Genomic DNA, 16,762 nt, shown 5'->3' with positions numbered 1-16,762 from the left:
CCTCTCACGTAGCTGCGATTACAGGCGCATGCACCACGCCTGGGTGATTTTTGCATTTTTAGTAGAGATGGGGTTTCACCATGTTGGCCAGGCTAGTCTCAAACTCCTGACCTCAAGTGATCCGCCCACCTTGGCCTCCCAAAGTGCTGGGATTACAGGCGTGAGCCACTGTGCCCGGCCCCATGATTTTGTTTTTAATCTGTGTCCTGACATCACTTTTTACTGATTTATATATGATTAGAATGTAAGCTTTGGAAGACAGGATTTATTCTGATTAATTGTGTAAACCTGTAATTCCAAGCAGGTGCCTGACAGAGGTTATAAATACTTCACTGGTGAGTAAAAAGAACTCTCATGCTGCAGATGAGATTGACTCTCTTGCTCTAAAAACCAGAAACAAAACTGTAAGATGAAGGTTACAGGGAAGCCTATTTTGCCTCAATATAAGGAATGGCTTTCTAACTATAGTCTTCTCGCACTGGAAAGGGCTGCCTTGCAAAATCAGATCTTGAGCAGGGCCATGACTCCTGGAAGGAGGCCAGGACTACACTGCTGAGTACACAGCTCCTGTATCAGTGCAGGACTCAGTCCGAGTGCTGGGCCTGTCACAGACATCACCTTCTTTGCTCCCACGCAGCCTGGTTGGCAGACATTCACAGACCCTTTCTACAGGGAACCTAATATTTAACCTGGCCAGGCTGAGCTAGTGGGTCACAAGCTTGAAATCTGAGGTACTGTTCTTCTGGGGTCCACTGCATCCCACAAAAACATTAGTGGAAAAGGCAAAGCTGGAAGGCTGGGTGCAGAACAGACAGGGCAGTCAGGAGATCTGCCATTCACAAGGCTACTTCAGAACTATTAGATTACAAGGGCACTTTTATTGGATAATCTGCCCAGCACAAACTTACAGCTAAAATGAATTTCCGTGCTCACTTAGGCAGCACATATACTAAAACTGGAATAATACTGGGAAGATGAGCATGGCACCTGCGCAAGGATGACACACAAACTAGTGAAGAGTTCCACATTTTTGTCCTATGGCACTGTAGGATGGCCATAGTTAACATTAACACACTTTATAGTTTCAGATAGCAAGGATACTGAACATTCCCGACAAGAAGAAATGAAAAACTGAGATGATGGATATGCTAATTATCCACCTGATATGATCTTACACATTATATGTATCAAAACATCACCAATGGGCCAGGTTCACACCTGTAATCCCTGCACGTTGGGAGGCCGAAGTGGGCGGATCGCTTGAGCTCATGAATTTGAGACCAGCCTGAGCAACATGGCAAAAACTCATCTCTACAAAAAAATATAAAAATCAGCTGGGCATGTTGGTGCACGATGATGTGGGAAGATGGCTTGAGCCTGGAAGGTGGAGGCTGCAGTGAGCCGAGATTGAGCCACTGCACACCAGCCTGGGTAATAGTGCTAGACTTTGTCTCAAAAAAAAAAAAAAAAAAAAGATGTATGTCATGAATATGTACAATTATCATTTGTCAATTAAAGAAAATGTTTTTAACCATCTTGAAAAAATGTAAAAATAAGAGAAGGAAAGTTTTTTTAAAAAGGCCATGATGGTAAAAGATATGGCCCACCTGGAGTGGGCTGCAAGCTCATAAGGACTCAAATGAAGCAAAAAATATTCAAAAACAGTGTTCAGGCCGTATCAATTCCAGGTAGAGGTAATATGCGACGCAAATGCAGAAAGCTATCTAATCCTCCTTGGCAAATATCCCAAATGAATACTGGCAGCCAAGCCTCACCAATACTCAGGCTCTCAAATTCGAACAAATCAGAGAGCCTGGACCTGAACTTGGTCTCATCAATGGCACCTTATAAACTAACGGCAACAGAATATACTATGCCCTCACTCTCTGTCTACAAAGATCCATCAGCACCAGCATTTCTGTTAAGGCAATCATTTCACCAACTCACTGTAAATTCACTCAAGTTCAACTAAAGTTAAGCCATCTACTATCCACTTGATATTAAAATGCAGCAGGAGTGAAAAGTCACAACTGTGCTTCCACACTGGGCTGCTGAGAGGTCCCAGACTCAGATTCAAAGTTACATATTAATAATAACTGATGTCCTGGAGGTTCCTCTAACCCCTTCCTCCTTTTTGTGCTTTTATCACCTCCGTTTTCTTCCTTGAGAGTAGATTATAGCTACAAACGGTGGCCACAGGATAGCTGCAGTCTAAACCATTTAGAGCAGAAGAAATTACAAAAACGGCACAATTCTTCAGGGACACCAGAGTGTGGGTACACCAATAACAACGAATGTGAGCGATTACAAATGTGCGTAATGTGGAAGTGTTCTCATAAGGGTACTTAGGGTCACCTCAAAAACATTAGCAGGTTCCCTCTTCTATCATACAGATTAAAAACAAAAACAAGGTCTAAAAATCCTGTCCCAGAGGATAGAGAATCTACTCACGGAAGATCTTAGGTTTTGTTTTGTTTTAAAGCAGGTTTCAAAAAGGAATTTCTTGAAGTTTCTTTTTGTTTTTAAACTTCTAGGGATTTTCACAAAGCTCTTATTGATCAGACTCATAGGGAGGGCCCAGGACAAGTAAAGCTGGGACTGGAGTGGGGGAGAGAAGTAATCACATAACGGGGCAGGCCTGTGGAGACAGAGGAGACAGGAAAAACTGTGTCTAGGGTCAGACAGGTCTGAGCTTCCGTCTTGACTGGGCTTACTCAGTGGCTCTGGCGAGCTTTCCTGTTCCTACACCTGCCTCCTCGCTTATAAAATGGGGACAATGCCCAGCTCTGGAGGAACGGTGAGGGTTAGGGAGCCTCTGTCAGGGCCCTCAGCCCACCACTGGCATTTGGAGGCGCCAAGGAACACCGTCTTAGGAGGAAGCCCTGTATTTCTGGCCTCTATTCTGACCCCAGTACACAAATTAAACTATCAATGACAGCCTAGACTTAGTATTGGCGGTTTCTTCTAATTTGGTTAATTCTGTCTCAGATTATTCTAGGAAGGTATAGTTCCAGACACCTCCTTATATAAGAAGAGAAAGTAAGAAAAGTCTTACAGTGCTCGGCCCATAGCGGGCATTACCTAAACTTCCTTGGTTAGGATGCCAGCCCCACATTATATCACTTGGGACTCCATGGTAACTGTTTGCCCTTTAAGTCTGTTTTCCATGCCCCTATGGGTGCCTCTACTCCCATGCAAACACCTATGTGGAAGGCTGGGGACAACGTGCATCACTGTGCTGGACATCAGCTCCCAAACTGACTGACAAAAGCAACAGTTTTCCTAAAAGGGCCAAGGACAGCAGTCAGGTAAAGAGATGAGGAAGAGGAGGAAGGCCATGGTTTAAAAGGAGGGCTTCCAGTGAGAAGGGTCAGCAGGGAAGACAGAGCAGAAGTGTTGCCAGTCCCCAAGGCAGGATGCAGATGCTGGGGTCTGGCCTGGGAACTCAAACCCACCTCAGGTGGACGCACCAGTGTACGCTAGGGGCACCTTCCCCCAGGCTCTAAGGCAGGGACACACACCACCGAGAAGACCCCAGGCAGAGCCCCAAGGACAGAGAAAAAGCATTTCATTTCATTTTTTTTTTTTTTTTTTTTTTTTTTGAGACAGAGTCTCACTCTGTCGCCCAGGCTAGAGTGCAGTGGTGCAATCTTGGCTCATTGCAACTCTGCCTCCCGGGTTCAAGCGATTCTCATGCCTCAGCCTCCCAAGTAGCTGGGACTACAGGCGCACGCCACCACACCCAGCTAATTTTTGTATTTTTTAGTAGAGACAGGGTTTCACCATGCTGGCCAGGCTGGTCTCAAACTCCCAACCTTAGGTGATCTGCCCACCTCAGCCTCCCGAAGCGCTGGGATTACAGGCGTGAGCCACCACACCCGGCCCATTTCATTTCTTCAGCCCCCGAAAAGCCACTGGAACTAAAGCTGGACAAAATAGAAAAAATGAAGAACACTAAATTCACAGAAGGTGAAGTTTCCATGTGATCTATAACATTTACAAAACAAGAACACAGTTAAAAGCACAGATTTTTTAAATGACATAGCTACAGTTTTCATTTATGGAAATGATGAAAATGAGATACGTGTTTAGAATGAGTAATTCACAAAATTGGAAACCTTAAATAGGACACAAGGAAGGCAGTGCTTACACATTGAACACAAATTAATCTCAAGGTCAGCTATCAGGAACAAGCAAGGTCACAGGTCAGGGCATTTCACCAAGACAGCCAGTGGCTCTACCAAACTTCATAAAGGCACCGGCAACTCTCCAGAGAACAGGCAAGCCTGGACTGATGTCCTAAGTCCTAGTTTTTTCAGTCTTTGTATCATTAAATAAGTTGAACCTGTAAGGATAACAATTAAAAAAAATGGAGCACAACCAGCTTCCTCATAGCTTGGGGGAAAAAAAGCAAATAGGCTTATTACTTCCTCTAAGAACGAGTATCTTTCAATCCTAACACAGAGTAAAACGAAGAGCTGGAGCGATCTTCTTTAGGGAGCTGGAAGAGACTGCCAGCAAGCTCACAGGCTGGACTGACAGGCCCACAGTCCTCAGTCAGCAGGGCCACACCCAGCTTTCTGTGAAATACCAGCTCAAGAGAGGAGATTTTAAACAAGATTGCTCTGCCCTTAAAACGAGACTATTTCTTTGTCCCAAAATTAAGACCAGACACGACCTTAAAGACTAAGACAGTGGTTTGGTGAGCCCCTGCGGCTAGGAGCACAGGCTTTGTGTCTAACAGACCTGCTTGGAGTCCAGTTCCAGGGTGCAGGTACCACAGGCCTCTGGCAGGCTGCTCAACTTCTCCCATTCCCCGTTTGAAAAATGAGGACTCAAACTCCCTCACCGGGTAAGGATCAAAGCCTGAGAAGAGAGCCGACACTGCACCAGGGAGAGTCACTCTCACTGAATCCACTGTCCTCGTTACAGTGGCAGTGACAGAAGCGTCGTCTGCAGCTCTCAGCACAGCTTCAGCCCCCTTCTCACGCAGTGTCTTCCATCTGCAGCCACGGGTTTCCTATGACGTGGAAAAGAGCCACTCCGACAGAACAGTTCCAGGGGCACACTGTGAAGAATGCTACTTACCTCACTGGAAAAGTCCTCCAGCCAATCCAGATGAACAACCTGAAAACAGACATCATTCTTTCCCTTCTATGCCCCATAGTATCTACCCAGTTCCCATGACCACAGAATGCAAGGATTAAATCTAGATTCACGGCTCATCAACCTCAACACCTCCAGCCTATGAAACTGACCGCCTTGTACCCTCACCATCATCTTTGACTCTATTCCGTCCCTCCTCCATTTGTAGCTTATACCCCTCAGTCAGCAGATGTAATGTTACCATGAAGTTGACTGAGAACCAAAAATGTCACATATGGAACATGTTTGCTTCTAGGGAAACATTTAAGTGAAACTGAGGTCAGGAAAATGGCACGTGGGAAGCAGTGGCCACAGCCACCCTTTGAACTCTGAGGCCAAGTGAATTTTATAAATGATCTGCTGTGTTATGCATCAATTTCAGCAATTTTTTATTAAGTAATCCATGCAAAAACTGCACAAGACACATACTCTCAAATTATAAGTGACAAGGAAATCAGGTATCTTTACATGAAGAGCCATCTAAAACAATTTTTGTATCAAATATACAGTAATGGATTACATAGTCTATCAAATAAAATAAATATCCATATCATACTGATATGAACAGCTGAATAAGTAAATAAATGTGGAAGAAGGGACAGCTCTTCCTTTTAGTAAAATTCCAATGAATGCATGTAGAAGAAATAACAGAGACAGAAAATCACCACTTGGCAAACACTACAGTAGTAACTATTACAGACAAAAATCATGATAGATACAAAAACCAGTGGGTGAAAGGATGGTGAGAAACAGGATATTTGCATAGTCTCAAAGTATCTTTCTATAAGGTATTCATTAATTATAACAGAAAAACAGTAACTTCTGATGGAAAAACCAAAAAGACATATTGATTCATGTATTCCCTGAGAAGAACACACTTTACTTCCATGGTATTCTTGCACAAAATGCATAATTTCAGTCTACACATGATAAAATATCCAACAAATGCATATTGAGGGACCTCTACAAAGTAACCGGCCAGGCCAGCAGTATTCTTCAAAAGTGCCGGGGTCATGAAAGACAAGGAGAGACCAAGGAACTATCCCAGGCTGGAAGTGATTTGAGAAGATTCGACAACTAAATGCAATATGGGATTCTGGAAGGGAAAAAAGGGCATTAATGCCAGGACAACTGGTGAAATTCAAATAAGGTCTGCAGATCAGTTAATGGTACTGTACCAAGGTGGACTTCCTGGTTTAGATCATTAAACTGAACGTTGTCTAAGATGTTAACTTTAAGTGAAGCTAGGTGAAGTGTACACAGGAGTTCTGTGCACAAATTTTGCAACTGTTTTGTAAGTCAAAAGTTATTTCAAAATAAAAAGTTAAAAAACAAACAAACAAACTTCATATCCCCAGAAACACTAGTCCCTATCCCTGGTGTGATACCTCACACTTAAGAGAAACCAACAGAATAGAAGAAGCTGAATAGGGAGAGGAGCCCCATGCCAACTCAGAGTGACAATTTGGAATACAATCTGTGCATAAACTGGGACACTCCTGTATACAACCTATGCCACCAGAGGAGTCAAAGTTATATAAAGCATATGTGTATTTTCCCTTACAGTGCTAAAGGACACGTAGCTATATACAGCGTATGCTACTGAGCGTCTAAACGCTTTCCGTGAATTTCAGGGCCTTGGGATCTTTAAGCTGATGCCCAGAGGTTTTCACTCTAATTTGGTACACATTCCTGAAGGCCTCATGTATTATCAGAGTTCTAAATGTAGATGAGAGCTTTATGAAAACATAGGCTAAATACATCTCTGGAAATTCACATCTTGTGCTATTCTTGTGTAGCTCTGTCAGAGACAAGTAGAACAGCGGGAAATGTTTGTATTTAGCCACAACTGCCACAGGATGCCAAGAACCAAAAGTGACATCTTCCTCTGCCTCTTGGCGGGCCCTGTTTTCAGAGACAGGCTGCAGCAACAGTAAGTTGTGAACATGGCTGCTTGTCTCTTCTGCCACTCAGCTCTGGCTAGGTAGGAGTTGCCTATTCGAGGAAGATGGCCAACTTGAAATTGCCTTACTCCATCCTGAAGCATAAGGCAGGAAAAGGGGGAGGCTGCTGCAATGATGCTTGCCTCGAAACAAAATGCATGGCAGTTGATACACATATGAGTTTCTCCATCTCCATACCTTCCCCTGCACCTCTCAAATGGTTGGATCAACACAAAAGAAGAAATCCAAGTAAGGTGTGACAAATCACTTAAGTGAGGAGATCAACTGAAAAATAGTAGTAATCAATTTAAGAGATATGCCTCTATTCCGTTAAACCCTGTATGCTTGCATTTACTTAAAAAGCATTACATTCAATCTCAACAACATAGAAAAATGTACATGTCTCTAAGATAAGCTAATCTTCAGACAAGCTGGTGCCCCACGTCACAGCACCGGGCCCATTACATGGTACTGATTATCAAATAAACAGTTCATTCACAGGGTCTATTAATTTCTTTTTCATTGGCATAGATGAAAAACATCTGAGCTAATCATTCAACTATGTTAAGGTAAGTAAAATCTGATAGGATATACTTTGCTTTCACACAATTATAGTACTTCAAAGTAGGGTTTAAGCCAAACCCTACTTTTCCACTTATTTCTATCACAAAACTGGTCATCCATTTCCATGCAAAAGTCTGAACTTACAGCTGAACTTTAGTATGTTCTGATCTGTTAGTATTTTTATAGGGTTAAAGTTGCAACAGTTTTAAATGCCAAGTTCAGCCTTCCACCATGAGCCCTCTCTTCTTCCCTGGCCTCTGTTTCACAAACTGACATAAATTTTAGCTCCATTTCATACAAGCCTCTTCTAGCCTTTGGCTCAGCCACAATTTCCAAACTTAGCTTCTGGAGTTTGGGTGGTAGACATTCCTCAACCATCAAGCTGCAGTATGATGTTTCACCAGCAGGTGCTGTATCTTTTTTCTTTTTTTCTTTTTTTGAGACAGGGTATCGCTCTGTCGCTGGATTAGGGTTAGGGTTGGAGTGCAGTGGTGTGATCACGGCTCACTGCAGCCTCAACTTCCTGTGTTTAAGTGATTCTCCTGCCTCAGCCTCCCAAGTAGCTGGAACTATAGGCGTGCGCCACCATGCCTAGCTATTTTTTGTATTTTTAGTAGAGACAGGATTTTGCCATGTTGCCCAGACTGGTCTCCAACTCCTGAACTCAAGCCATCCTCCCACTTCAGACTCCCAGAGTGTTGGGAATACAGGCGTGAGCCACCACACCTGGCCCAGGTGCTGTATCTTAATACAACGAATGCTCTCAAAATTCCTGGCGCTTGAGGCTTCTGGTTACACACTATCATTTGTTGAACACCTGAAGGATACATACAGTGTGTGTCAAACATCTCATGAAGAAGATGTCAAGAAGAAGATATTTGACATATACTGTATGTAGCCTTCAGGTGTTCATACAGGTGTTTTACATTTTACAATGTAAAAACTGGAAGGACTCCTCAAAACTCGTAAAGCCCAAGCCCCTACCATACACATGAGGAAGAGCAGGGGCCCAGAAAGACTTTGTTTTTTGTTTGTTTGTTTGTTTTTCCCAAAACGGAGTCTTGCTCTGTCGCCCAGGCTAGAGTGCAGTGGCATGATCTCAGCTCACTGCAACCTCTGCCTCCTCGGTTCAAGCAATTCTCCTGCCTCACCCTCCCAAGTAGCTGGGACTGCAGTCACACTCCACCATGCCCGGCTAATTTTTGTATTCTCAGTAGAGACGAGGTTTCACCATGTTGGCCAGGCTTGTCTCAAACTCTTGAACTCGTGATCTGCCCGCCTCGGCCTCCCAGAGTGTTGGGATTACAGGCGTGAGCCACTGCGCCCGGCCCAAGACTTTTGTTTTAAACAAACTATAAAGGCAAGTTAACGACAGAAGGTGATCTGAACTAAGTGCCCACACTAAAAGGTCCTGGATCAAGGAAATCTGCTGGGAGGACAGAGCACAGAAAATTATTTTTCTAGTTTTCAGGCAACCACCACCAAAGAGAGAAAAACAATAAATAAAAAATGCAATACAGAGAAATCGACATGAAGAGATGTATAAATACCAAAGTTAGTACTGGTGCTTTTAGAATTAAAAACCCTAAAAGCCTGAAGCAAGCTGTAAGGTTGCATGGACTATTATCACTTCTCCATGCTCCTCTCCCAAAAACCAGAATCACCACCAGGGATGCACAGAACTGAATCGTGCTTGCTGTCACTCCCGAAGTACCCAGAGACAGGGGCTGCAAGCCATGGCCTGCAGACCTCCGAGCCAGCAGGCAGATCGGGGCGGGGAAAAAGATAGGTTTCAGTTCACATGCAGAGTTTGGTGCAGGCCCCCAAGAAAACTATTTTAAATGGGAAATCACAGATAAAAATTGCAAATGAGGTTCTTGAATTCGGAGCACCCTGCCAAATGATCTGCAAGTTCATTTCTCTGGGGAGAGGGTCCCCATGACCCTGGAAAAGGTTAACAGCCTCAATGCCGAAAAAAGAAAAAACTGAGAGCAGGTCACAGTAATGGAATATGAACTGGGAACTGATGTAATAATCCTCTCTCTCTCCCTGAGTGACAATGCACTGATGAGGTGACCTACTAAAAGGAGCAAAGGCCTAACGTCTGATCCTGGAAAAGCATGGGAAAGATACATGGTTTGGTACTGAGATGAGAAAATATGACACTCTTATAAAACAACAGCAATGCAATGTTTACATTTGTGTTCACTCCAATTTATTACTTAAGACTTTTAGAAGTGATGAGAACATTCTAAAACTAGAAAAACAGCTAGACTCAAAAGACAGTTTTTTAAAAAGATAACTTTTGCTTAAATGTGTTTTGCTTTGTCATGAACCCTCATTCAAAAGCTCTTAGCCCACAGCCTATTCCTTCCTGTCACAGCAGTGCACCTCATTCTAGGGTGCTTACAGCTCCTATTCCAACAGGAACTTACTTTAAATCATTAGAAATTTTCTACAGAAGTTCATTATTGGCCGGGCGCGGTGGCTCATGCCTGTAATCCCAGCACTTTGGGAGGCCGAGGTGGGCAGATCACCAGAGATCAGGAGTTCGAGACTAGCCTGGCCAACATGGTGAAGCCCTGTCTCTACTAAAAATACAAAAAATTTGCTGGGCGTGGTGGCGGGCACCTGTTATCCCAGCTACTCAGGAGGCTGAGGCAGGAGAACTGCTTGAACCCAGGAGGCGGAGGTTGCAGTGAGCTGAGATGATGCCACCACACTCCAGCCTAGGTGATAGAGCAAGTCTCCACCTCAAAAAAAAAAAAAAAAAAAAGCTCATTATTATGTATTATCAATATGTAACGATCCCTTCAGCCACTTAGTTTTACCAATGTTAAGTGACTGTCACATTTTCTTCTTCTGAAAAAGAACCACACCTGAACTGCCCACGTGGTCAGCTTAATGGCACTTACTACAGGTAAAGACTGTGCTTTTCACACTGGAGCGTGAGACAACCCAAGGTCTTAGGAGAAAGCAGGGTTGTTTTCCTGCAATACTCATCTGACTTGATGGTAAGTCACTTAACATGGTTTTAAAAATAGCAAACATTATCATTTGCATGAATTTTTAAGATTTAAAAACACAAGTCCAAAAACCAACAACAAAAACATGAATCTTGGAAGCAATTTTTTTTTTTTTAGACAGGATCTTGCTCTGTTGCCCAAGCTGGAATGCAGTGGTGTGACCATAGCTCACTGCAGCCTTGACCTCTTAGGCTCAAGTCAACCTCCCACTTCAGCCTCCCGAGTAGCTGGGACTACAGGTGGATGCCACCACACCTGGCTAATTTTTTGTAGAGATGGGTTGCCCAGGCTTGACAGCAACTTTGAGCTTGTGACAAGTCACTACGGGTTTAGCCCCTAGACTTGCAGGAATGTTATTTTTGGCCACCAGGAGTTTTGTTTTAGTAGAAAACACTAAGAAACACTAACATAAGATATTGTAAGGACAGAAGGAGAAGTGATTTAAAACAAAACAAAACAAAACCAAATAACATGGCCTGAGAGTCAAACACGAAATGGTAATAGCATAAACAGAGCATTTCTACAATGAGCACTGCATGCTAGGCACAGTACTAAGGGCCTCACATGGATCGACTCACTCTGCTCGCTCAGCAACCCTGGGAGTCAGGCACTCCATTAGCCCCCTTTACAGATACGGGAAGGAAGGCACGGAGACCGGCCCAAAATGGCACAGTTCTAAGTGGTGCTGCAGGGATTTCAGCCCTAGCAGGCTGGCTCCAGAGCCCGCCCTCTCAGTTACCACACTGCACTTGCTGAGGGAGCTTCACCCCACCATTTCCACAGTTTCCCAGAGGAAACTGACTCCTATTAACCACAGGTGCTATAGCCTGGCACCAGGCTAGTTGCTTTGATAAACAATCCAACTTGGGCTGACAATGGTCACACGAAAAAACAGGTCTTCATATTTTTATCTTACAGACTGGGAAACAAACTCAGAGAAGTAAAGCAACTAATTCCAAATTATATGTAAATAGCAAATGAGCTATACAATACAGATTTGTCTTACTACAAAGCATGTGCTCTTTCCACGCAGCCACAGCGTCTCTCACTTGGACAGTGGACACAGCTGTTTCAACTCTTCCTAACCACACTCAGTCAGGACTGCTCGGCCCAGGGGCCAGGGTTCCTTCCCTCCCATCACTCAAATGCTCCTTCCTGTGAAGTCCTCCAGCTAACACGGAGAACTGATCCCACCCCATCACGCGTATTGCATTTTCAACATGCAATGCCAAGGATCTCAACTCAGCCACTTACTCCAAATCTGCATGATTTTATAACCTGAATCTTAGGTTTACATTTTTTCAGTGTTTGTTCCCCTGTATTTGTATCCTTAATAAGTCAAGTATCTCTAAACCTGGTCTTTTATTTGTAGGTTCTTAAAAAGAAGGGATATGTGGGCCGGGCGCGGTGGCTCACACTTGTAATCCCAGCACTTTGGGAGGCCGAGGCGGGCGGATCACGAGGTCAGGAGATCGAGACCATGATGAAACCCCGTCTCTACTAAAAATACAAAAAAAAAAAATTAGCCAGGCCTGGTGGCGGGTGCCTGTAGTCCCAGCTACTTGGAGAGGCTGAGGCAGGAGAATGGCGTGAACCCGGGAGGCGAAGCTTGCAGTAAGCCGAGATTGCGCCACTGCACTCCAGCCTGGGCGACAGAGCGAGACTCCGTCTCAAAAAAAAAAAAAAAAAAAAAAAGGGATATGTGTTAAATGCCAGTGACCAAATAAGTGCTCTGAAATACCTTCTCCTCACCACAGCATGCAGTTACAGCCAGGAAGCGATCTGGAATCAGCTAACGAGAAGACATTCTGAGAAAATGGTGAAAGTCACTCACAACCAGTATTGGTAGGCCTCAGGCTTCCAATCATTAGGCGGGAAGGACTGTGATTTTCTAAATCGTATAGGTATCTGAGGTGCTTTGTTCTGTATATAAATACAAAGCAGGGTTTCTCAGCCTCAGCACTTCTGACATTTGGGGCTGGAAAATGCCTAGATGCCAGTGGTACCCCACACTCCCAATTCAACAATAAAAAACGTCTTCAGGCTGAGTGAGGCGGTTCATGCCTGTAATCCCAGCACTTTGGGAGGACAAGGCGGGCAGATCACTTGACTCTAGGAGTTCAAGACCAGCCTCACCAACATGGCGAAACTCCATCTCTACAAAAAAATACAAAAAATTAGCCAGGCATGGTGGCACATGCCTGTAGTCCCAGCTACTGGGGAGGCTGAGGTGGGAGGATCGCTTGAGCCCGGAGGTCGAGGGTGCAGTGAGCCATCATCATGCCACTACACTCTAGCCTGGGTGACACAGCAAGACCCTGTCTCACAAAAGGAAAAAAAAAAGTCTGATATAAAATAAAAGAACTTACATGTGTGACCAGACACATTTTGCTCTCCTCAGTTTCATACTTTTGACAGAAAAGTAACCAGTTTGATTTCTACTTTTTTCAAATATTCAGACTGACTTAATTGCAAAAAAATATAATCAACTATGCAGACTTTGATTACCTGGTAATTTTACATTTGTATGTTCCATATTTGATAGTGGTTGACTAAATTTTTCAGTAAAGAGGAATAATTCCTTTAAAAACATTAATGCTCTAAGAATGTTGTTTTTAAAAAGGATATTTGTATTCGTTATAAATTATACAAATTATTCTTATTAGTCATGTAGGAATTTTATTACTCTTGGGAAAACTTCTCAATTAAGAGTTTACTTTTAGAATGTTCTCTAATTCCTGAGATGTTTACAATGACACCGTTTACTACATAGAAGGTGGTATAATTTAATCCCCTTAGCATCTCAGCATCATCTAAGGCAGTTTATTTCAGGGGGTTATGAAGAGACCTGGCTCTTAAACAAGTTGACAAAAAATGGTTCCATCTATATGAACAGAGTATTTTAGTGACTCACAGCCATTGAAAATCTCATCAAATTTTGAAGCAAAGCTGCACTACTTAGTTAATACCAAAGTAAACAGACCAGTTAATACAACGAAACAGCCAAAGCTCATTCACACCAAGCCGGTTATTAGAAGACCTGCCATCATCCTAGACCCTCCAACCTGCCAACAGAAGAGAGTCCTCTCAGAGCAGGCTACCAGTGTTTGCAAACTAGAGGCACATTAGTAAAAAGAGCCAGCTTGTAGCTCATTGTCCACTAAGAGAAAATGACAAATACTTAGACCTACTAACGTCAGCTTAACCTTTAGTCACGAAAGATATACCATTGAGAACTAAGAATAAAAGTATAACCCTTCCAGGTCATGAAGAGCCAAACCAACCTTAGGCTGCAGGAATGCAGGTGCACACTATATGAAGAAGCAAAGTTTTGATTTGGCTTCATCAATAGTTTTTAAATTAAGCCAACTTGAAATAAAAGCTATATACATACCGTATGACCATTCCTAATGACTTCCTAAAGTTTAAAGTTTAGAAAAACCAAGTGATTGATTTCCACGTGAAGACAACAGTCATATATAATTTTTGACATATTTGAAGTGTTTGCTGGAGGAGGAGATGTAACTGAGTGTAACATTCTTGTGTAGTAAGCATGCTACAAAGTGAAAATAATAAATGGAAAGCAGTATCACCTGAAGCAATGAAATGAGGTTACCACTTCTTGCAAATAAAACATAGCAAGGATAGACCATTTAAGGAACAACCAAATCAAACCTAATTCAGGTTGTCACACCGCCCAAAGACAAGGAAACCGAGCAATTAGTTCACTTGCCCACTTGTCGTATCTCAAGAACAACAGCCCAGGAGCTGACTCTTGAGTGATTCAGATTGTGCAGAGTCAGGAGAAGGAGCCATGCCACCTCTCAGTCCTGGTGGGGACTGTGGCACTGGCCCTATTCCTTCTGACTGCTGTTCAACTGCAAATGAAAGATAACAGTGGCCACAGCACCAAAATACAGAAAGGTGTCGTCACAGGTAATTCAAATACTTGGGGCCTTATAGAGATTTCTATGAGAAACTTTTACTGAAAACAAATTAAAATTAATACACAGTACATGCTGAAAAACGTAAATGTTATAATTTGCTAAATTAACTGTCAGTATTTCACAATAACATATATAGAAAAAAATTAGCATTCATTTTCTTGAAAAATTTATACACAGAATAACTTATTGCATTAGATATGCTTTATGGCTTTTAAAATTTCATTGTGATCTTTTGTTTACAAAAAAACAGTGATTTCAATAACTCAGGAACAACTGCTGCTTGTATTAACACTACACACTGATGAAATCAGATATATGTATGTAACCACATTTCACTGATATTTCTGTAAAAACAAACAATGAAATGTATTTTATATTTTCAATTTAAAATGTTTAAGTATCCTTAATAAGACGTCAAATGGAATATTTATGGACTCAATTCCTCTTTCCTCCCCACGCTATGAAATATATACTTAAATTGCAAACAGCTGCTCACCTGGATGACTTTATAGAAGTAGGCATACTGTCGAGCTGTGTTTTTATACTGGCTGAAGACATCATGTATAGCTTGTGTGGACTGAAGATACCGAACTTCATCTTCTTCAAAGTAGAGAGGAGTGTCATATTCACTGGGGAGGGTTTGAATGTAGGGCTGCCAGAAGGAGTTAGGGCTGGCTCGCTCACACAGCAAATGAAAGGCCAGTGCGATGTTTCCCATGGCTTGAAGGATTCGGTCTTGAGAATATAAGGGCCCTGAATTAACCCAGAAGTTAACAGCGTTAAGTTCCACAAACTTCTTAAAAACTTCATTTAAATATACGCTTACAAATTACAGAAAAACTAAAAGGTCTTGTAACATTTAAAGTCAGGTACAGGCTGGGCGCAGTGGCTCACACCTGTAATCCTAGCACTTTGGGAGGTCAAGGTGGGAGGGTTGCTTGAGCTCAGGAGTTTGAGACCAGCCTGGGCAATAGAGCGAAACCCCGTCTCTAAAAAAAAAAAAAAAAAAAATTAGCCAGGTGTAGTGGTGCACACCTGTGGGAGAATCACTTGAGCCTGGGAGATCAAAGCTGTAGTGAGCTATCGTGGTGCCACTGTACTCCAGCCTAGGAGACAAAGCGAGACCCTATCTCAAAAATAATAATAATAATAATAATAATAAATAAAGGTCATGTGCATCTTTTTTATAACATTAAATGAAAAACAATGCATATTTGAGGGAATATTTTGCCAGTTGAGAAAAACCAAGTATGATCCTTAGTGCCACAAAATGGAATTTTACATATTTTTGTCATTTGTACTTTGCCTTGAAGAGTCAGAAATTATTCTCACCCAACACTGAATTTTTAGCAGATTCAACAGTCATTAGTAATTTTCGTGGAACCCATAAAAACAATTCTTCTGCCTAGGGAAAACAAATAATAGGAGAATCATCAAAACACGGTAGTCTTCAATCCAACTATACCTACGGTCAGAAATCCAATCACATGTGAAGTACAACTTAAGGCTGCATATCAGCACTTCAAATAAATATTCAAATATATTTTAAAATATAAGCATTTATCTTATAGTTAAATGAGTAGAAGTATAGCTTAAAATCTGTTTCCAACAGAAAAACTAAAAACTACATATGCTGAGAAGCAAATAATCAAAAAAGGGACTTTCAACTTTAACTTGAAGCAAATATAACAGTTGGAGTAGAGCATAAAGGTGTTTACTGTATTCTTTGCTGTACTTTTAAGCTCTAAAACCAGACCAAATTAAAACAAAATTCCTGCCTCCAGTAAAAGCCCTAATCTGTCAACGTGAATTACCATTACTACTGAGTTCTGAAGCCAAAGCAACATTCCTTCCTCTACATACTTATCTCTAAAGCACAACAGTTACTAGTGAAATCACATGCCCAGAAGACACATTGGTTTACAAATTTGTTTCCCAAAGCTTGTTCTCATTTTTTAGCAATACAGATGCTTCCTTTTGCTGTGTCCTGTGTATCTACACTGCATAAAACATGCACATGGCGCTCCAACATGTGAGGAGACAGCAAGAGGGCAGCTGTCTGCAAACCAAGAATATCTTCACCTAAACAGACCATGCCAGCACCTTGAGATCTTGGACATTCAGCCTCCAAATTGTG

General features: G+C 42.4%; 1 protein-coding gene and 1 non-coding gene across 6 annotated transcripts in view; one reads left to right on the top strand and one right to left on the bottom strand.

Annotated features, from left to right (window-relative positions):
• SETD3 (SET domain containing 3, actin histidine methyltransferase) overlaps nt 1-16,762 on the bottom strand; it is an 85,264-nt gene that overhangs the window by 47,391 nt on the left and 21,111 nt on the right. For all 5 annotated transcript variants that reach the window (XR_004028029.1, XR_004028030.1, XM_030804060.1 and 2 more), the window contains exons 5-6: nt 15,958-16,030; nt 15,122-15,378 (exon numbers count right to left, since the gene is read on the bottom strand). Coding sequence is in view for 3 of the 5 variants with exons in the window: in XM_030804060.1 (XP_030659920.1) it covers nt 15,122-15,378; nt 15,958-16,030 (330 nt within the window). In the remaining 2 variants the exon portion in view is untranslated. The remainder of the gene's footprint in view (nt 1-15,121; nt 15,379-15,957; nt 16,031-16,762) is intronic.
• LOC115832745 lies at nt 926-1,032 on the top strand. The gene has a single exon (XR_004028243.1). It is a non-coding gene; the product is annotated as a U6 spliceosomal RNA (small nuclear RNA).

The sequence above is a fragment of the Nomascus leucogenys genome, chromosome 22a (assembly GCF_006542625.1).
Source record: "Nomascus leucogenys isolate Asia chromosome 22a, Asia_NLE_v1, whole genome shotgun sequence".
NCBI lineage: Eukaryota > Metazoa > Chordata > Mammalia > Primates > Hylobatidae > Nomascus > Nomascus leucogenys.
Note: the sequence above shows the minus strand (reverse complement) of the source record. Positions and strands in the feature narration are given on the sequence as shown.